Genomic DNA, 22,881 nt, shown 5'->3' with positions numbered 1-22,881 from the left:
CAGGAGACCTGCATGGCATCGGCGATCTGCTGATCACTGGTGCAATGCTTTCCAGACTCCTTCAACAAAAAATAATAAATGCACATTTTGTTTTTTTACATGCAAAACAAAAAAAATGATGTGCATTTATTATTTTTTTTTTTAATAAAAAGTGAACTTATCCTTTAAGCAAAATATAGTCAAAAATGTTCAAGGATGGGCATATGCTTGTCAGATTTGTCCAACACATTTTTATAAATGGACCTCCTAGTGTAGGTGTACGCTCACGCCAGGTTCTGCCCTTGAATTCATCTCGGAGGTGTTGGAAGTCTTCATACTTTGGGGCATTTTTATAAAGCGGTGCACATGACATTCTCTGCAGGAGAATCTTCCTGGGTCACATGTTTGAAAGGACAGCGATTGATTCTACAAGCAGCGAGTCTTCGGAGAAAGTCCCATTCACTGATTTGTAACTAGACCCTTTTGTATTGTTCATGTCCCTGCAGGTGGGGTACCAGAAGATTTTAACCCTGGCTTATGTGGACAAGTTAATAGATGACGTCCATAAAGAGTTTCGGGATAAATATCGTAATCAGATACAGCAGAACGGGGCTCTAGGGTTACTGAATGGCTCGTTTGATTTTGAAGATGATTTCGGCTTCCTTCTTAGGTAAGTACAATTATAATTGATTCACTAATTGCATTTCTAGAAACCTCTTTCCTCAAGCACTTGCCTCCCCGATCGGATATACATTTAGTTATTTAGTTGGCTTTGTGTGTGTTTTATAGTAAATCACGGTTTTATTTTCTGTATACTTATTTCAGAAAACTCTTGTTAGTCACCCCGTTTATCGGTAAATATCTCTCTATTTGTCTTTGATTTATGTATGCTTGTGAAACTTTAAAGTGTATCTAAAGCCATAATGTATTTTTTGGGGTACAGTAGAAGAGGAATAACACCCCAATCACATCTAGGAAGTGAGAGGATATCTCTCCAAAGTGAGGGAAATCCCTTCTTAGAATAAGGGTCTACATTTTTACATACACTTCATATTTACACCATGGCACTGCAAGCAGAAACTCCTCACCTCGTCTGCAATGCTGGAAAGCTGGGGGGAGTTCTGGAGTGCTTGGCCTGCAATAAAAATAATACCGTGGCTGTGGTAGGTATATTGAAGCAGGGCGGGTGCTACCCACTAGGCAAACTAGGTGGCCGCCTAGGGTGCACTGCGGCCTAAGGCGCCCAGCCGCTGGTTTCCCTACTCTCTGTGCTATGGAAGTTTTCAGTGCTTTATTATAAATACCTCTATAATAAATGTTATAACCTCTAGTGGGCGCTGCTAGGATATATTGTATGCAGGGGATGCCTCTGCTGCAGGTTACTCAGGCAGCGCTCTTTAGTGTCATTATAGAGGCGCAGCACTAGAGGACATATCCTGATGGAACAGAAGCAAGCATCCCCTGCGCGCCTTTATGATCAGTGCTCTCTACTGCCGCCGCATCCTCCTGTCACACTGATGCTTGGGCAAAGGGGGTGGATTCAGGGGCGGTGCTAGTGGGTGGCAAAAATAAGGTTTCGCCTGGGGGTGTCAAAAACCCTTGCACATGCCATGTATTGATGTATAAGTTCTTCTGGTGCAGATATTGGTGTGACTGTACAGTGCTGTGGAATATGCTGGAGCTATAAAAATGTACAGTAGTAGTATGTAACTGTGATGGAGATATTGGAGTGTTAGCTCCTCTAATGCAGAGATCGGTGAGGTTGGCTCAGTGTTCTTTGTACAACACTGTGGAATGTCAGAGCTTTATAAATGTATAATAATAGTGTGACTGTGGTTGGACATTAGATTGTAAGCTCCTCTGGTGCAGAGACTGATGTGAATGGCTCAGTGTTCCGTGTATAGCATTTTGTAGAACTTGTCAGGGCTGGATACATGTGTGTGTGTGTGTGTGTGTGTGTGTGTGTGTGTGTGTATATATATATATATATATATATATATATATATATATATAATGTATGTATTCCAGTCAAAAGGAGACCGAAAAACAAGGACTATTATAAATACTCTGACTATATGGGTTATTCAAAAGGTATAAAGTGTATTAAATAAATAGCACATGATATGGATACATGTATAATGAGGTGTGATTGTGGTGGAGAGCAAAAAAAAAAAACGAAACTAATGTTTCTGAAAATTGCGACTAAATATAAAATAATTTATTTTTAATCCTTAATCCCTATTTATTTGTAAAGGTGACTGGTTTGTGATTACTTTACAATTGGTATAAGAGGCTAAGTGGTTAGCACTTCCACCTAGCAGCACTAGGGGCCTTGGTTCGAATCCTAACCATGGTACTACCTGCATGGAGTTTGTATGTTCTCCCTGTGCCTGTGTGGGTTTCCTCCGGGTACTCCGGTTTCCTTCCAAAGACCTGCTGGTAGGTTAATTGGCTTCTGTCTAAACTGGCCCTAGTATGTGTATGTATGAATGTGAATTAGGGACTTTACATTGTGAGCTCCTTGAAGGCAGGGACTGATGTGAATGTATAGAATATATATGTAAAGCACTGTGTAAATTGACGGCGCTAGAATAATAAAAAAAAGAGCTACTGACAGCATAAGCCGCGTATCTCCTATTAAATGTGCCCGATACATGGTTAAAATATTGCAGATGCATAATTCACTGTAATAAGATTATAAAAGTTGTGCTATCCCGATATTTAATGTGACCAATGATTATGGAGAATACGTATCTCAGTGATGCCTGATCAGTGATATTATATTCGACAAATGTATAAAATGTGTTTTCACCACAGGGCAGCAGAGGGAAGCAGCAAAGCTCGGCCCACTGCCACCATGAAGACATTCGAACAGTCAGAGAAGTCCAAGAAGACAGTAAAATCCATGATTGAGAAGCCGGGGGACAAGACCAAGGAGAACAATAAGAAAAACAAGGCTTCTAGGAAGGAGAGTGAGTAATGAGTAAAATGCTTTTTATAATATTATATTATCGCCGAATAAGCAGCTCTATGTGCGTTCAGTTTCTACGCGTGTATTTTCCTTAATAGTGGATTTAATAAGGGCACATTTTTTACCTACCCCACTCCAAATAAAGTGTAAGGTGAACTCCAAATATCCGGGACCCCCATTGCCTTTAATCGCTGTGATACCCCATGCTACCCATGTAGCGCTATGTATACCACAGTACACAGCCCCGGTGTAAGTATTTATCGACATGCTTGCAACATCCATAAAATTATAAAACAAATTGTCCCAAGCAGTGATGAGCTTTCACTAAATGTACATATCCGGTGAAGACATAACATGACATATACGACTTCAATGTGGAAACCATGCTGGATCCCACCACCAAGGAGCAAATTATCCACTCACCTCAACAACATGACCCCTGAACATACAGAAAGGCCATGACAGGCATTCCCCTAAGGCAGGGATATGCAATTAGTAGACCTCCAGCTGTTTCAAAACTACAAGTCCCGTCATGCTTTCGGCTGTCAGTCTTGCTGTGCCTCATGGGACTTGTAGTTCTGCAACAGCTGGAGGCCCGCTAATTGCATATCCCTGCCCTAAGGGATAAATCCAATAACTGTGAAGCCTCTAGGATCGCAGCTCTGGGTGCAGGCTCCATCATATACAATATCTCACAAAAGTGATTACACCCCTCACAATTTTGTAAATATTTTATATCTTTTCATGTGACAACACTGAAGAAATTACACTTTGCTACAATGTAAAGTAGTGAGTGTACAGCTTGTATAACAGTGTAAATTTGCTGTCCCCCTCGAAATAACTCAACACACATTAATGTCTAAACCGCTGGCAACAAAAGTGAGTACACCCCTAAGTGAAAAAAGTATCAATATTTTGAGTGGCCACCATTATTTTCCAGCACTGCCTTAACCCTCTTGGGCATGGCATTCACCAGAGCTTCACAGGTTGCCACTGGAGTCCTCTTCCACTCCTCCATGATGAAATCACAGAGCTGGTGGATGTTAGAGACCCTGCACTCCTCCACCTTCCATTTGAGGATGTCCCACAGATGATCAATAGGGTTTAGGTCTGGAGACATGCTTGGCCAGTCCATCACCTTTACCCTCGGCTTCTTTAGCAAGGCAGTGGTCATCTTAGACGTGTGTTTGGGGACGATATCATGTTGGAATACTGCCCTGCGGCCCAGTCTCCGGAGGGAGGGGATCATGCTCTGCTTCAGTAAGTCACAGTACATGTTGGCATTCATGGTTCCCTCAATGAACTGTAGCTCCCCAGTGCCGGCAGCACTCATGCAGCCCCAGACCATGACACTCCCACCACCATGCTTGACTGTAGGCAAGACACATTTGTCTTTGTACTCCTCACCTGGTTGCCACCACACACGCCTGACACCATCCGAACCAATTAAGTTTATCTTGGTCTCATCAGACATAAGGGACATGGTTCCAGTAATCCATATCCTTAGTCTGCTTGTCTTCAGCAAACTGTTTGCAGGCTTTCTTGTGCATCATCTTCAGAAGAGGCTTCCTTCTTCTGTGACGACAGCCATGCAGACCAATTTGCTGCAGTGTGCGGCGTTTGGTCTGAGCACTGATAGGCTCACCCCCACCCCTTCAGCCTCTGCAGCAATGCTGGCAGCACTCATACGTCCATTTCCCAAAGACAACCTCTGGATATTATGCTGAGCATGTGCACTCAACTTCTTTGGTCGACAATGGTGAGGCCTGTTCTGAGTGGAACCTGTCCTGTTAAACCGCTGTATGGTCTTGGCCACCGTGCTGCAGCTCAGTTTCAGGATCTTGGTAATCTTCTTATAGCCTAGGCCATCTTTATGTAGAGCAACAATTCTTTTTTTCAGATCCTCAGAGAGTTCTTTACCATGAGTGACCAGTATGAGAGAGCGACGGAACCGAATTTAACACACCTGCTCCCCATTCACACCTGAGACCTTGTAACACTAACGAGTCACATGACACCGGGGAGGGAAAATGGCTAATTGGGCCCAGTTTGGACATTTTCACTTGGGGGGGTGGTCACTTTTGCCAGAGGTTTAGACATTAATAGCTGTGTGTTGAGTTATTTTGAGTGGACAGCAAATTTACACAGTTATACAAGCTGTACACTCACTACTTTACATTGTAGCAAAGTGTCATTTCTTCAGTGTTGTCACATGAAAAGATATAATAAAATATTTACAAAAAATGTGAGGGTGTACTCACTTTTGTGAGATACTGTGTGAATGAATGAATGACTTGTGTAGCGCTACACATGCAAACTGAATCTCCTCTAGGTGCTTTTTGCAGCCAGTGTCTTCCTGGCTGGTGCGGTCATTTACCCCGTAGGATCTCGAAACGCTTGGGACACAGTCGTACACACATATATACATATATACTGGGCCAATTTGGACTGGATCCAATTAACCTACCAGCATGCAGCTCACTCTGCACGCCAAGTATCGGCCCTCATACACTTTGATATTCATGTGGAAATACTGGAAGGAATGTTTTGGCATTCAGATTGAAAGGATATCAGTTTGTTAAGCTAGCTGCAGATGGGGCGTTCCTGTCGTCCATTGCTGTGTCACAGTGAGCTTTCTCTCTTTCCAGACACTGCCCCAGAAGTGATCACTCCACCAAATAAAGGCAGTAAAGCCAGCACCCCAGCAGTACCTGCAGAGAAGGAGGAGCTGAACTCTGAGGAAGCCATGCAGAAGAAGCGAGAGGCGTTCTTTAAGAAGATGTCAAAGGGGGGAGATAAAGCAAGGTGAGCAATGTTTTCTCTGCATTATATATTTGGGAACTGCTATATTTCATGCTACTCCTTGTGCAGTCAGGAGAAGCATTCTCAAAATGTTTGCATGCAAGCTGACCCTCATTGCTCCATCATTCTGTCTGAAACACCTCACACAGCAGCAGATAGATGGAGAATGACTTTGTATCTATTATACATAGGTATACAAAGCTTTTGTCTGTTAGAGGTCCTAGGAATATATTATGTTGTATGTATGACTCCAGAGCTGACTTTTCATTTCTTTCTCTTGCAGCAAATCCCCAAAGCCAGAGTCCCAAAAAGAAAAAGAAAAGGGGAAGAAGCCCCGGGTGTGGGAAGGCAGGACAGTGAATGCCAAAGAACTAGACTTCAGCAAACCCACTACCAATGGCAACGCAGAGGAGCCAGCGATCCCTGATGAGGACCTGCAGGCCCTGGTAAGTGTGTGTGTGTGTGTGTGTGTGTGTGTGTGTGTGTGTGTGTAAGAGGCAGCATTGTATCTTCAGTGGAGAACAGAGATGTTATAACCTATTACATCTCCTCTGCAGCTCCATGGAGCAGACCAGAGCACCTATTCACCTTCCTGCAGAGCAAATTTCCTTCACACAGAGCACCTTGTATTTAGTCCTTAGAGCAAAGAGATCTTTACATAGTGGTCAATCACTTTTTTAGATTCCCTTTTAAAATCGAAAACTTAACTGGTCATTCTGGGCAGGTGCTCCACGTTTTTGCTTCTGTGTTAATTTGCCCTGATTGTTTTTCCCCTGCAACTGGGGGAACTGTCCAATGCTGGAGGACTTTCTGAACTCAGAGGAACCTTCCTATGCTGTCTACTAGGGTTGTACCGATACTGGTATCGGTGCCGATACCAAGCATTTGCATGAGTACTTGAAATGCTCCAATGCTTGACCCGATACCTGGGCAGTCAGGGATGATCGGTGCAGAGGTGGGGGGAGTTACAAGCATCCATCTCCCTGTATAGATTTCAATAAAGCAGCTGACAGCCGATTCCACCCCCCCCCTCCCCCCACAGCTGCCTTATTGACATCTATACAGGGAGATCGATGCTTATAACTACCCCCGACACTCCCCTGTGTCCCCCCTCTCTGTGCTTCCCAGGTCCCCCTCCATGTCCCGGATCTGTCAGGATGGAGAGCGGAGAAAGGAGTCGGTAAATTGTCATTTACCGGCTCATTTCATTTTCTAAATGCACAGAGTCAGTGATCAGTTTATAACTAAACCGAGTAAACTGTGTTTATAGGAGCCGCTGTCCGCTTTAGTGCAGCTGAGGCTCTAGAGATGTGTGTGTGTGTGTGTGTGTATATGTATATATGTGTGTGTGTATATATATATATATATATAACTGACACATTCACCCCCCCATATAACAGAAGGCATTGTAAAAAAAAAAAATGTTTTAATAAATAATGAAATTAAAAAAAAAAAAAAAAAAAAAAAAAATACTTGCACAGTCCACTGTCACATGACATTAAGAAAAAAATATGTATCGGTGGGTTCTTGGTGCAACCCTACTATTCCTACTGTGTGTAGGAATAACTTACCTATGTTGAGTGACCTTCCTAGCCCAAGGGGAACTTTCCTCCAACTGTAAAGCTCCCAAGCCCTTAAGGAGACTTCCTTCCTGACTTCCAGTACTGCCGGCAAATGTCTTCTTTGAAGGCACCTTCCCCCAGCCCCTGAGAAGAATCCTTCTGCATTAAGCACCCTCTAGGCTTTGATTGTCACGTGACCTGTGCATGTTCTTTCAGAGATCAAGCCGGATGGTGGGGAACCTCCCGGACGTTGAGTGCGAAAGCAGCAGTGAGGAGGAGGAGGAAGAAGAGGAGGAAGTTCCCGTTGTTAGAACCAACACTACAGCTCCCGCCAAGACCAGGTACTGTGAATGTGTCACTTTTACTAACCGTGTGAGATGGGGTGATGTTGGGTGACCTTCACCTTTTTTTTTTTTTTTATTTGTTTATTATTTAGCACTAAGAAGAGCGGCTTTGGGGGAATGTTCGGCATGCTGAAAGGCCTGGTAGGGGCAAAAAGCTTGAGTATGGACGACATGGAGCCTGTTCTGGAGAAGATGAAGGATCATCTCATAGGTGCGTGCAACAGACGGGGCCCATAAATTGCAAACCTTTTAGTCTTCTGGTCCTGGGTTGATTGCCTGTTGTATACTTTACTTATAAGATTTTTTTTGTTTGAATAGATTTTTGCTGCAAACATCTGGGAGACCATATAAGTATAACTATAGGACTTAACAAAGGGCAACCTAGTACATATTCTCCAGTCACATGATTGATCATGTGGTCTCCCTCAGTGTGAAAGATCACTGGTCAGCCTATGCATCTCTGCCAGAACATCACCTTCCTAATATCCTCTTGTAGCAGCATGTTGACATTGGTCACATGACTAATCAGTGGAAATTTGCTGAGAGAAAAACAGTCATCATGACAAAAATACCAGGATAGTTGCATATTACTGGGTGCCAACATCCCCCAAGTAATATAGAAATCCAAAAATAACTAGTTGGTTATTGGACTTTAAGTGGTCGGGACTTTAAAGTGTTTGTTAACCCAAAAAAAAGAAAAAACAGATCCTGGTCCCTTGAAGCAGATTAAACGGCACAGTGCTTGTGCTGTGTAATCGGCCCCCTCTAAACTGTAATAAACCTTTCTGATCCTGCCACTTCCTGTATCCCCCCTCTCTGCGCTGACCACATGCGATAATCAGGGCTGCCGAGCCCTGACCACGTGCTCCGCGTATGTCAATATGTCATCTGTAGCCCTGCTCTCAGCTCTACTCTCTCTCCCTCCTCCCTGCCCGTCAGCTCCTTGTCTGTTTCCCCCCGCCGCTATTATTAAAAATAAAAAACTTACAACGGTCACTTTCATGCTCTCTATTATAGGCAGGCATACCACACTGAGTTTTTTTTATTTTTTATAAAAACTAAAATTGAAAATATATTTTTAGTGTCATCTTCAGGCCGGTCACGTGACTCGCAACCGCTTTACATCTCCCAGACAGGGCTTCTGCGGGAGGGTCTGAGCGGCCACATGACCTCCCCGGCTGACGCCAGAGGAAGCTCTCAGCCCATCCTGCTGTAGCCCTGTATCGGAGCTGAAGATTGCCCTAAATAGGTATTTGCAATCCTCGTTTTTCGAAAAGACTTCCACAGTGTGGTATGCCTGCCTATAATAGAGGAGCTGGCAGCGATTTACACTTTTGCCTTAAACACTTTAAAGAGGAACTGCAGTCTGCTCACATAATTTGTAATAAAAACAGCTTTGCCATTCTGAAGCTTCCCTCCAACCACTATATATATATATATATATATATACTGTGATTCTCTACTTGCCAAATATGCTGCAGAAATCTCCCTCCACTGAGTCAGGCTGCAACCATTTTAACTGTGGGCAGCTGAAGCTGCTGCCTGTTCACTTCCTGGGTTTACAGAGGCACACCTCCAGCCCTGCAGCTCTCATTGGCCCTCTTATGACTCAACCCCCTCCCTTCCTGGCAAATTCTCATGAGAGAGCTGTGAATGATGTCATAAGCCTAGAATTTTTTACCAGACAAGAAACAGGAAGTGGGCTGTATAAGGTAAGGTATTTACTGGCAGAAACATTTTTTTTACTATCCAAAGTTAAAAACAACAAGGGCAGAAGATTTAATAGATGGGGAGAAAATGACTGAAGTTCCGTTTTAAGGGCACCACCCAAAGCAATACAAAAGCAAAAAAAAAATTATTTGCGTATAAAAGTTTAACACCCCCAATAAACATGCTGTATTAACCCTTTTGTTGCCAGAGCCTTTTTTTTTTTATTGCTTTATTTTTCAAAGGGAAAAATACAAACATTTACAAAATATATATATAGTTATAGCGTCAATACAATCTTGAATGTGAAGGACAACAGATGTGTCAGACAAGTAATCGGGGAAAGAGAAGGCCAACAAAACCGTCAAATACCAAAACATAGCCAAGGACAGTTACATAGACTTCTCTTGCAGATAATGAAAGACAATATTTAACTAACAGAGGTAGTATATGATGCAGTGTCAAACAAAACAACATATAGCAAAAATGAACCATGCTGCCAATAACTGGTAATGGATAGAAGAGGTGGACACTGGGCCAAAAACCACGAAAGGGCATAATAGATGAGCAAGTACGGGACTGGTTGTCGTCTGAAAAAGCAGACAGGGGTTGGGGAGGAATCGGGAGTATGAATGGAGGTGCATATGAGTAGACAGTGTGTGGACGAGGGGGAAAGTAAGCAAGTAAAAGGGCAGGAAAAAGAGGGGGGGGGAGTAAGTGCAAGGGGAGTAGGTAGGGACAAGGAAACAAAGTCACCCCTCTCCTGGGTAAAGATTGGATGGGCAGGGGTTCTCGGAGTTGGACAGCTCATTGAGATAGGTGTTGGTATACACAAAGTAGTTCCAGGGTCTCCCAAGTTTCAGTAAACAGCTCTTCCCTGGTGTGCAGTGTGGCTGTAAGGTCTTCCACGTCCCGGAGGTTGCTAACTTTAGCCAATCGGGAAGCTTTCGTAGGATGGTCAGCATCTCTCCAGTGAAGCAGAATGCAGGCCTTAGCAGAATTTAGGCGTTGTATAGTGAGGTTTTGTGTTTTTTAACAGGCCTCTCAGTCAAGTGCAACAGGCAGGCTGCTGGGTTGTCGGGCAGGTTAACAGCGGTAAGTTGTTTAACGTCTTTGACTTTCAGTGGTGATATCTGAATGATGCTTGCAGCTGCAGGCATCAGTCAGATATCTTCTTTTTCAGCCAGTGATTCTGTGCACCGCAAGAACTATCATAGCTGCAGTTCAGCCGCTTGATTGCTCTTACAGGCGGCGGGAGGGGACTTCTCCAGGCTCGCCCGTGCTTTCAGGGACCCGGGAAAGAAGCCGCCACCGAGTGAAGAGCATAGAGATTTACGATGACCATCTGGTCACCAGTCATCTCTATGACTGTCAGGGCCCGGGTGCGACGTTATGACATCATGTCTGGGACTGTGGATGTAAATAAAGCCGCGATCTCGGCTGGAAAGCATCAGGTATTTGTAGGGGAACATTGTGTCTGTCTGAAACGTGAAGGTTAGATCTTTCTCTGTCCCCGGGGTATTGCAGAGTTCGAAGTGGTGGTTGATTGCTTGGAACCTGGAGAAGGGGAACATTTCCTCCCAGGTCTATCCCACCATCAAGCGTTAGTTTGCAAGGCTGCTACATGCCTTTCGGTGTATACATAGTTTTACCAGGTAGGTTAGAGCCATGGATGTTTCTGCCTTTGGCCGCAGCCTCTTAAAAAATGGCGGAGTAGGTCCTTTTTGGATTGATGGTGGTGATTATTCTGGTGTCTCCCAACTCTCAGATTTTTATTGCTTTGGGACATTCCACATAGTCATGATGATAGCCTGCTCTGTGTCCCATGATGTATGATTAAAGAAAATTTGATTTTTTTTTTTCTACATACTTACCTGTAAAATCTATTTATTGGAGTACATCACAGGATACAGACATCCCTCTCCTCTTTTTGGAATTTCATTGCTTGCTACAAAACTGAAGTACTTCCTGTATAGGAGGGGCTATGTAGGGAAGGACTTCCTGTTTGATCGGCAAGTGTCCATCCACCTATAGGTGGCGCATATCCCACATAGTCATCATTATAGCCTGCTCTGTGTCCTGTGATGTACTCTAAGAAATAGATTTTACAGGTATTTTTAAAGAGCGCGAAGTAGAGATTATATTGTATAAAATCCATGTTTTTTATATGTCTTTTTTATAAAAAAAAAAAAAAATCATAAGCTTTTATAGATTTTAATTGTTTGCTCTTGTATTGTTTTGGAGGTGCCCTTAAATTCCCAACCACAAATGATTCTTGCTCATCCTCCTTTTTTAGTGTTTTAAATAATTTATCAGATTGCGGTCTCTACATTCCTAATTTGCATACAGTACATATTCTAGTGCAGCATCTCAGGAAATATTGAAGACTGTGCCTCGGGTGGCAGGCAGTCCTGTAACTTTTGATTTTGCACAGAGCAGGCTCAATCCTCCTCTTTTGGGCGCCCCCAGTTGGCGCTCCTGGCTCTTCTTCCACCCATTGCCATGTGCCCTCATAGCAAACCGCTTGGAATCCGGTCACTCGTGCGGGCTTGATCCTGAGCTGCATTGTGTGTGTGCTGACACATGCTCGCCCATACTCTGAAGTACTGGGTATTCCCTTTAGTTCCCGGTGATAAATGTGGCAGCAGGGGAGTGAAGGATAGGTAAGTAGGGGGGTTTAAAACACGCTGTTGTTTTGCCTAGATGGTATTGTATTATTGTGTCTTGGTTTTGATCCTGACATATTTCCCCTGCAGCCAAGAACGTGGCAACTGATATCGCGCTGAAGCTCTGTGAGTCTGTGGCAAAGAGACTGGAAGGAAAAGTGATGGGAACATTCTCCAGTAAGTGTCATCTGTTTACCCCAAAGAATATCTAAGGTGTGTTTAGTTTAGTTGTAACGGAACTGAGTTGGTAAGTTCCAGGTCTTCATGTAGCATTTATAATGCAAAGCTTAAAATTCCTTTATGCCTTTAAAGGATCCTGGAGAGCTTCCCCCACCACACATTGATGTGTAAGTTTAAAACTGTATCAAACCCAAAAGCAAACATTTATTATAGTGCAGCTTACCAATTCTTAGATGTGATGACTGTGTTGGTTTTCTTTTTTAGGCTTTCTTTTATTTTACCTTGGTGATCTGGCCATTAAGTCTGTTAATTTTCAACAGAACAAGCTCTGTTCCAGTTCTAATATTGAGACAAACCACTTACCACTGACATGGGTACTTACAATGATCAGCTTTTTTTGTTTTGTTCCTTTATCCCCCCCAAAAACTACTTTTAGCTGTAACTGCAGTGTGAGCTGAAGTTTGGCTTCTTTTTGTCAGTGTATCTAAATCTGCTAGTAAATCTAACACTCCCCTCCTCCCAGACTGACAATGCTGCTGTGCCCCCTGTTCTCCTTCATCCAGATTATATGCACTCTAATACAGGAGGTATGTTACTGGCCAGATCACCTGGAGAAAACAAATAAAAAAAAATGAAGCCAAGACATCTAATGATTGGTAATCTGCAATATATTATAATTTTGGTTTTGGATTTAGTACCGCTGTAAAGTTGAATCCCAACTAAAACTTGCTTTTAATGGAGTTGCTGTTTCCCTCTCTGGGGGAAATTTCCCTTAGACCTCTTCCTGTTTTAATGGCTACAAAGAAATCAAGGGAGAGTTTGCACAGATTGAGATGACACCTGATGGAGGTTCTCTGTGAAAATAAAGGCCCAGATTCTCAGACTTACGACGGCGTATCTCCAGATACGCCGTCGTAAGTCCGAATGGCCGCCGTCGTATCTATGCGCCTGATTCATAGAATCAGTTACGCATAGATTTGGCCAAGATACGAGCGGCGTAAGTCTCCTACGCCATCGTATTTTGGGGTGCATATTTAGGCTGGCCGCTAGGTGGCGCTTCCGTTGATTTCCGCGTCGAATATGTAAATGAGAAAGATACACCGATTCACGAACGTACGTACGCCTGTCGCAATTAGTTACGCCGTTTACGTAAGACATACGCTGGCGTAAAGATAAAGCAGGTCTCTAGGTGGCGCAGCCCATGCAAGGTATGGACGTCGGAACAAGCGTATCTTTTTGCGTCGTTTACGTAAGTCGTATGTGAATGGGGCTGTGCGTAGGTTACGTTCACGTCACAGGCATTGAGCCGGCGTATCTTTGGGCTTGAATACGACGTGATACTGAGCATGCGCGCGCATGCGCCGTTCGTTCGGCCATGCATATACATGGGGTCACGCTTAGTTTAAATACAACACGCCCACGACCTGCCTACTTTGAATTGCGCGCACTTACGCCGGCCGATTTACGCTAAGCCGCCGTAACTTAGGACGCAAGTGCTTTGTGAATACAGAACTTGCCTCTCTAAGTAGCGGCGGCGTAGCGTAAATAAGATACGCTACGCCCGCACAACGTAAAGCCGCCCTACGTGAATCTAGGCCAAAGTGTTTTTTCTTGTGAATTGTGTTGAAGTTGCAGAGGCTCTACTCGTTTCCTGACCTCTTCCATCAAAAGAAAAATGTCACTAGAAGTCACTTCCATGTAAAATGATAAAACGCTACGGTCCCCTTACACAAGTGTCATCAGTTCCATTATGGAAACTGATAAAAACACTAAACGTGAAAACAAAATCTTTTTTTAAATCAGTTTAGACATCTGTCTTTCAATTCAGTTGAGTTTACATCAGTATACGTCCGTTTTCTCACCTGTCCATTTTTGTCTTTTGGCTGTTGAAGAAAATAGTTATAGTTGACTAAAGTATAAACCAAAAATATGCTTCTTGCCTAAAAACAGACGTACATGAAACTGATGTAAATTGTGGACATCTATTTACAGTGCCTTGAAAAAGTATTCATACCCCTTGAAATTTTCCACATTTTGTCACATTACAAGCAAAAAAATAAATATATTTTATGTGATAGACGAGCACACAGTGGCACATAATTGTGAAGTGGAAGGAAAATGATAAATGGTTTTCCAAATATTTTACAAATAAATATGTGAAAAGTGTGGTGTACATTTGTATTTGGCCCCCTTGAGTCAATACTTTGTAGAACCTCCCATCACTGCAATTACAGCTGCAAGTCTTTTTGGGGATGTCTCTACCAGCTTTGCACATCTAGAGCCGGGATTCTCAAACTACGGCTCTCCAGCTGTTGCGGAACTACACATCCCATGAGGCATTGTAAAACTCTGACATTCACAGACATGACTAGGCATGATGGGAATTGTAGTTCCTGAACAACTGGAGGGCCATAGTTTTATCTAGAGAGTGAATGTTTTGCCCATTCTTCTTTGCAAAATAGCTCAAGCTCTGTCAGATTGGATGAAGAGCGTCTGAACAGCAATTTTCAAGTCTTGCCACAGATTCTCAATAGGATTTAGGTCTGGACTTTGACTGGGCCATTCTAACACATGAATATGCTTTGATCAAAACCATTCCATTGTAGTTCTGGCTGTATGTTAACCTCCCTGGCGGTATTCCCGAGCGTGACTCGGGGTTAACATTCAGTGCCAGAAGCGGTAACCCCGAGTCACGCTCGGGGTGCATTTTTTTTTTCCCCCAAAAATTCCTGGCGATCCGGCGGGGGTTTCCCACTGGATCGCCGGTCAGACTAGTCCCGCTGGGGGGGATGCAGAGTGAGCGCAGCGGTGGCTAAACATCCCGGCGATCCAGCGGGGTTTCCCGCTGGATCGCCGGTCAGATGAGTCAGGGGAAATGCAGAGTGAGCGCAGCGGTGGTGTGGTGACATCCCGGCGATCCAGCGGGGTTTCCCGCTGTGATCGCCGGTGAGAGCCCCGGCAGAATGTATTGCAGAGTGAGCGCAGCGGTGTTCTTACCTAATCCCGGTGAGAGCCCCGCTGATGTCTTCTCTGATGTCTCCTCTCTCTTCCGTCTCTGTGAACCGCAGCGCCTCACAGTGGCGGAAGTGGGCGGGAGATTCAAAAAAGTTACAATGTTACAATGTAAAAAAGTAAAACACACACATAAAGTTACATGATACAGTGTAATCTGACAGGATTTCACTGTATCACCTCAGATTTCACCTCAGATTATTCTACAAAAATGGTACCGCTTTTGGAACAAAATTCCAGACAGAATCATACCGCTAGGGAGGTTAAGAGTCATTGTCCTGCTGGAAGGTGAACCTCTGTCCCAGCCTCAAGTAATTTGCAGGTTTTCCTAACTGGTTTTCTTCTAAGATTGTATTTGACTCCATCCAGTTTCCCATCAACTCTGACCAGCTTCCCTGTCCCTGCTGAAGAAAGGCAACCCCACAACATAATGATGCCACCACCATTTTCACGTGGGGATGGTGTGTTCAGGGTGATGAAGTAAAATTTTGGTCTCATTTCATTTTGGTCTCATTTTGGTCACCTTCTTCCATATGTTTTCTGTGTCCCCCACATGGCTTCTCGCAAACTACAAGTGGGATTTTATGGCTTTCTTCTTGCCACTCTTCCATAAAGAAGAGTTTGTGGAGAGCACGACTAATAGTTCTCCTGTGGACAGATTCTCCCACCTGAGATGTGGATCTCTGCAGCTCCTCCAGAGTTACCATGGGCCTCTTGGCTGCTTCTCTGATGAATGCTCTCCTTGGCCAGCCTGTCAGTTTAGGTGGACGGCCATGTCTTGGTAGGTTTGCAGTTGTGCCATACTCTTTCCATTTTCAGATGATGGATTGAACAGAGCTCCGTGAGATGTTCAACGCTTGGGATATATTTTTATAACCTAACCCTGCTTAAAACTTCTTCACAACTTTATCCCTGACCTGTCTGGTGTGTTTCTTGAACTTCTTGATGCCGTTTGCTCACTAACAAACCTCCTGAAGGCTTCACAGAACATTTGTAGTTATGCTGAGATTAAATTACTTACAGGTGGACTCTATTTACTAATTAGGTGACTTCTGAAGGCACTAGATCAGAGATATGCAATTAGCGGACCTCCAGCTGTTGCAGAACTACAAGTCCCATCATGCCTCTGCCTCTGGGTGTCATGCTTGTGGCTGTCAGAGTCTTGCTATGCCTCATGGGATTTGTAGTTTTGCAACAGCTGGAGGTCCACTAATTGCATATCCCTGTGCTAGATTTTAGTTAGGGAGTAAAGGGTGCTTAATACAAATGCACTTTTTTTTTTTTTTTTTGTACTTTTGAAAACCATTTATCTTTTTCCTCTTGACAATTATGTGTGACACTTTGTGTTGGTCTATCACATAAAATCCCAATATAATACATTTTCATTTTTGGTTGTAACATGACAAAATGTGGAAAAGTTCAAGGGGCATGAATACTTTTTTTTTAAGGCACTGTACATCCGTTTATATCTGCAAAACAAAAAAGACGCAGTTCCTTTTCCTTCTGTGGACATAAACCAACTCGGATATAAGCGAATGTAAGTAGATGTACATCCATTTATGTCCACCGATCGACAGATGGATATAGACTGACTGTATATGTGGAAGGTCCTGTCTCACATTTAGTATGGATGTGTCTCTGATCCAGACTTCAATACAATGTATGTCTATGGGCAGGCAGGTGGATAGATGAAAGCGCATGCATTAGGGTCTGTTTATGTCCGCAGAAGGAAAAAGTTTTCATTCTTTATTGCTTGGCGCACATGCATGGATGTAAACAAATGTCATCTGTTTACAGTATGTCCTTTTTTAGGCAAGAAACATTATTTTAAATCATTTTATAAGGGAGGGTTATAACCCAAGTCAATTCTTTTTTTTGCCATTAGGAAAACTTTACTTCCTTTACCATGGCAGAAAGTGAGAGGAAATCGCTGGATGCCCCATTGGAAGATTTCCCCTCTTATTTCTGTTCTGGTGACGATTTTTTCACTCTTGTTGATAATGGTAAACGGAACAAATGGAGGACGTAAATCTCCCTAAGGAGGGGGGGGTGGGGCACAGACAGCAATAAAAAATGACAGGTGTTCTAATACTTTTCTACTCCATCCAAAACGAAAAATTAAATAAATGTTTAGCTTGTAAGCTAATGTGGTTGAACTCCAAGAAGTCATCTAAATACATATTTGGAATCTGTATTTCTCTCCATCCAGTGTAGAGATTTGTACAACTCCGCTGCAGTGCTCAGCTGTGTGTGGCAGGACAGGAGACCTGATTTTCCTCTGCTGCAGTTCAGTAACACATACATGTTTCGTTCCTCCTCCAGCCTGTGACTGGGAAGTAGAAACGGCAGACTGATGAACTCCTTTCTTCGTCATTCTGCTCTCTCCTCCTACCAGAATGCTCCATCTGCCAACTGAATGGTGCCTTGTGCTGCTTCTCATTCTGAACTCTGCTGTACTGGCACTGCAAGAGGCTGATGCATAGTCAAATTTGGTTACTTTCATTGCTTGTATGAAAACAAAAAAAACAACGAAATTCAATGATCCATTAATCCAGAGCTGCGTTAGTTTGTGTCTTTTTATATCTGCCAGGAGTTCAGCTTTAAGTATTATAATTAAAGTGCCTTAGTTGCAGGCTGTTTAACGCCCCTGTTGCTGACCCATGATGTATTTCCTCTGTGTCTATAGCTGTGACTTCAGCTGTCAAGCAGGCCTTGCAAGAGTCCCTGGTGCAGATCTTGCAGCCAAAGCGTCGTGTGGATGTCCTGCGCGATGTGATGGAATCCCAACGCCTGCGACGCCCTTATGTCATCACTTTCTGTGGGGTGAACGGAGTGGGAAAATCTACCAACCTGGCCAAAGTAAGTGAATTCTTCCTAGTGGCTGATGGCGTGCATACACTTGGTGGAGTTGCTGATGAAGCACCGGAGACATGGTTTGGGTATCTCTTGATTCTTATTGGATGTGAAAATCTCCCACTCTGACATCTCTTCTCCTATCTGCAGATCTCCTTCTGGCTGATTGAGAACGGTTTTAGCGTGCTCATAGCAGCTTGTGACACATTCCGAGCCGGGGCGGTGGAGCAACTGCGCACACACACAAGACGCCTTAATTCCTTGCACCCTCCAGAAGCGCACAAGGGGTGCACCATGGTGCAGCTCTATGAGAAGGGGTATGGCAAGGACGCGGCCGGCATTGCCATGGAGGCCATATCTTATGGTAAGCTGTTAACACTGGGAATGTTTTATTGTTTATGGTACTTTGCTGTCCATCCTTATTGTAAAGTCTTTATCAAGCCGTCAGCCGCAAAGGCTGTCGGTACTTTTAATTCATTTGTTCACGGAACTCTGTGAATGAATGATGTGGCTGTGGGGGCAGAGCCCCGACTGGCTGCATTCTTTTCAAATTGTGACAGCGGGTGTGGGGAGAAGATCCCTGGCCCACTGTCACAATTACACGGGAGATCAGGGACCGGCTTCAGGAGCCAGAACATGTTACGTGTTCCACCCTAAGAAACGGGTGGAACATGTTTCCAAAGGTGAACTTATCCTTTAAGGCTGATGACACCAATGGTGGTGTTGCTGATAAAGGTTTTGCACAGAGCAGACCCAATCCTCCTCTTCTAGGGTCCACCGCCAGCGCTCCAGGCTCCTCCTGCCTTCAAGTACCCCCCCCCCCCTTAGCAAGGCTCTTGTTGGGGGAGGGGTACTTGTGTGTGCTCACTACCAAGCTGCACTGCATTCATCTATTGACACACAGTGCAGCTCAGCACTACCCCTACTCCCTAGTCACTAGATTTGATTGACCGCAGCAGGAGCCAATAGTGTAGAGAAAGCATTAAAGAAGGGGTTGTAAAGGTACAATTTTTAATTTTTTTTCCCTAAATGGCTTCCTTTACATTAGTGCAGTCCTCCTTCACTTACCTCATCCTTCCATTTTGCTTTTAAATGTCCTTATTTCTTCTGAGAAATGCTCACTTCCTGTTCTTCTGTCTAACTCCCCACAGTAATGCGAGGCTTTCTCCCTGGTGTGGAGTGTCGTGCTTGCCCCCTCCCTTAGACTACTGGAGAGTCAGGACGCTCACTAACACACAGCTCCTTTCTCTATCTGCAACATAGAGAGCGTCCTGACTCTCCTGTCGTCCAAGGGAGGGGGCGAGCACGACACTCCACACCAGGGAGAAAGCCTTGCATTACTGTGTGGAGTTAGACAGAAGAACAGGAAGTGAGGATTTCTCAGAAGAAATAAGGACATTTAAAAGCAAAATGGAAGGATGAGGTAAGTGAAGGAGGACTGCACTAAGGTAAAGGAAGCCATTTAGGGAAAAAAAAACAATTGTACCTTTACAACCCCTTTAATGTGAGCCCTCTAACCCTTGCTAAAATTCTGCATTGCACTGCATTCAATTAAAATCTGAGATGAAGTTACATGATGTACTTCTTTCCTGGCTTCCACCTGTGATGCCTAAACAAACCTGACGTCGCTATCCTGCTGAGATCCCTGGGAATGTTGGGAAGCCCAAATATTGTAAGAATGCAATCCTCTTCTGTGCTGCAGGGACTTCTTGCACTATTTGCACTACAGTTCTTCCTGGAATGGACAAACTCCATGTTAGTGGCCTTGGCTGTAGAATGGTATGCCCAACCAGCTCATATAGAAGAGATGATCCTGTGTGCACAAACATTTGATCATATAGTGTAGCTGGCCTGTGTAGAGGTGTCGATTGCAACTTGTAGACAGAAGAAAGGTAATACAATCACACTACAAGTTGGTAGGGCACAGGAGTAAATGGTCTTCTCATTCACTAATCTAATCCTATCAATGTCATAAGGTGTTCAAGTCCTTGCAGATCTCCTTAAATTTGGGAAATTTTGAGGTTGCACTAAAAAGACAAATAGAGAAAGCTCACCATCCTCGTGCTTCATCGTTGACAACGCTTTATTTGTAAAATCCAATCAGAAATACAAATGTGTTAAATCTACAGGAATGTAGCCATCCATCCCATCGACAGGACCTCCCCACCTCTCCATTTGAATACATTAATGGAAACACTTAGAAAAATAAATACCTGCTCTAAATAAATATTACTTTCCTGCTGCCCTTTCAGCTCGGAACCAGAACTTCGATGTGGTGCTGGTGGACACGGCGGGCCGCATGCAGGACAATGCACCTCTGATGACTGCGCTGGCCAAGCTGATTGCCGTCAATATGCCCGACCTTGTCCTGTTCGTTGGGGAAGCCCTAGTTGGCAATGAGGCTGTGGACCAGCTGGTGAGTTCTATAAACGAATATTTAAAAAACAAAAGTTACCTTGCGTTTAGTGTATAATGTAATAACTGCTGCACTTTTAACCATGTGAATACTTGATGTATGAAAAAACAAAAACAAATGGTGCAGTAAAAGTGGTTGTAAACTCTGTTACATCACTTTTACCTACAGGTTCGCCTATAACGAGGCTTACCTGTTGGTACCTTGAATATCTCCTAAACTTACACAGTTTATGAGATATTCAGCATATGCGCTGCTGACGTCATCGGCACATGCGTACTGAAGTACCGGGCCGCTGGTGCCGTTTCTTCAGTAGCTGTGCCGTGACCGTGTGTCGGCGCCATGAACCCGGAAGCTACTAGGGTGGAAGATGTCGGCACTGTACTCGGAGGGCATAACTTATTATGAAATAATTACTTTAGAACAAAGCGTCGGCATCGCATTCCAGGTCACCGCCGAGGGAGCTGGAATGCGCGCGGGAGTCCTAAAAACTGCTTTTACGCCTGTTTAGATCATTTCAAATAGGACTAATATAAATTACACACACAATTTTCTATTTACAATTGAAATATAGTGGGATTGTACATGGGTAGAGATACAACCGTCTGTGTGTACAAGCAAAATCCCATGAAATGGGTGAGATTTCATTATTTCCTTTCTGAGATTTGCCTGCAGCATCTCTTGACGTAGATTTCCTAAACTTCTGTGGGGATGATACTGACAAGGTCACCAATGCCTAAACTGAAGGTAACTGATCTAAGTAAATAAGGATGATGATTTACCCAATATGTTATTTTTTTTTTTGGAATCAGGACCTCACCCTTCTATTGAGTCCCAGAATGTCATTCTGGGCTCCATGTCTGGTAGGATGCCACTGTTTTGTAACGTGTTTTTGTTTTATGAATGGTAATAAATATTCTGTGTTGGGTCTTTTTTTTTCCCCTAAAGGTGAAGTTCAACAAGGCATTGGCTGACCACTCTATGACAGAGAAGCCACGTCTCATCGATGGCATTGTGCTCACCAAATTCGACACAATCGATGATAAGGTGATTTTAAGTTTAAATGTCATTTTTAATTTTACAAACGCATGTAGACTTTTTACAGACAGTTAATTTAATGTGGCACCAACAACTGTAGCACAAGCAACATGCATTATAGCCTTCCCTTCCCTAAAATTGTTTACTGATTTCACGGCACACTCTGAGTTTCTCACATTGGGCATTTAGAAGCTGCAGCAAGTCAGTGTGCTCAGTTTCCAGGCTGGAGAACATCCAGCATGGAGGTTGGCTGGAGCAGTGTTTCTCAACTCCAGTCCTCAAGGCGCCCCAACAGCTCTCAGATTAAACGACTGTGGTAATTACTAAGGCAGTGAACCTGATCAAACCACCTGTGCAAAATAATGGAAAGCCTGAAAACATGACCTGTTGGGGTGCCTTGAGGACTGGAGTTAAACACTGGGCTGGAGGATATGGGAGTTGCCTAAGGTGGTCTGCATGCAAACCTGCCTAAGCAGCCCACCCCTTCAGACTGACATCCACCCATCAAGGCAATTTGATACTTGCATAACTCTTTTGAAGAGCCAGCCCATTGCTTGTATCAGTGCGGAGGACTCTTTTAAAAGAAGTATTGAGGCAGGGTGCTGTGTTTCCAGGAAGCTATGCACAGCACCATGTTGACCCTTATTAAAAGCCTTGATATTCCTGTGTTGCATAGAGAAGCACATCTCTGAATCTAAAATATAATTTTTCATTTATCATTAGCATTTCAATCGGGGAGAAGGAGGAGACAGAAAGGGAAAATGCATGTAGATTAAACTTTAGCTCACACACCAAGTTTTTCCAAATTTTTGAGCAACCAGTTTAAAAATAATGTAAAAAAAGTGTAACCACAGTGCAAAACAAACCCAGACGCAATGAAATTAGTAAAGTGCAAGTTCTGTGGATAAATAAGGTTACAAATGCAAATAACCAAACAAATCCAAAATATTTGAAACAAGCATGTAGCCAATGAAAGTTTCAGTTTCTGTGCAAAACACAAAGTTCCAATCACAATGAACCTTACCAAAGGGCTGCTGTGCTATCAGTTTCCCAAAGTCCTGTAGTGTTCAATTTCCATACAGGTGATTGTTGACACACACACCCACACACACCCACCAGGATTGCACTGGTGAGCAGGGGGATGCGATGCCAACTTCAAGAAAACAAATCTTCTTTTGGTATATCAAACTCGGACATAAGGAGAGAGAGCACAAAGTGTAGTACGTCTTGGTTTATTCTAGGGCCGAAACAACCAATCGATTGTGAAAATTGTAATCGATTAATTGGCCAGTAACATAATGGGGTTAACGAAAACTAAAATTAGCCCTTTATAGTACAAAAAAGCAAATCACTA

General features: G+C 43.6%; 1 protein-coding gene across 1 annotated transcript in view; it reads left to right on the top strand.

Moving 5' to 3' along the window:
• The window catches only part of SRPRA (SRP receptor subunit alpha), a 28,646-nt gene that overhangs the window by 4,527 nt on the left and 1,238 nt on the right, over positions 1-22,881 (top strand). Inside the window, exons 3-13 of the mRNA XM_040326181.1 lie at positions 486-649; positions 2,797-2,951; positions 5,599-5,755; positions 6,036-6,198; positions 7,531-7,655; positions 7,751-7,869; positions 12,122-12,208; positions 17,910-18,082; positions 18,227-18,440; positions 20,329-20,492; positions 21,438-21,536. Of these exons, the coding sequence (XP_040182115.1) occupies positions 486-649; positions 2,797-2,951; positions 5,599-5,755; positions 6,036-6,198; positions 7,531-7,655; positions 7,751-7,869; positions 12,122-12,208; positions 17,910-18,082; positions 18,227-18,440; positions 20,329-20,492; positions 21,438-21,536 (1,620 nt within the window). The remainder of the gene's footprint in view (positions 1-485; positions 650-2,796; positions 2,952-5,598; positions 5,756-6,035; positions 6,199-7,530; positions 7,656-7,750; positions 7,870-12,121; positions 12,209-17,909; positions 18,083-18,226; positions 18,441-20,328; positions 20,493-21,437; positions 21,537-22,881) is intronic.

Source organism: Rana temporaria, chromosome 10 (genome assembly GCF_905171775.1).
Source record: "Rana temporaria chromosome 10, aRanTem1.1, whole genome shotgun sequence".
Classification (NCBI taxonomy): Eukaryota; Metazoa; Chordata; class Amphibia; order Anura; family Ranidae; genus Rana; species Rana temporaria.
This window is presented reverse-complemented; position numbering and strand designations above follow the sequence as displayed.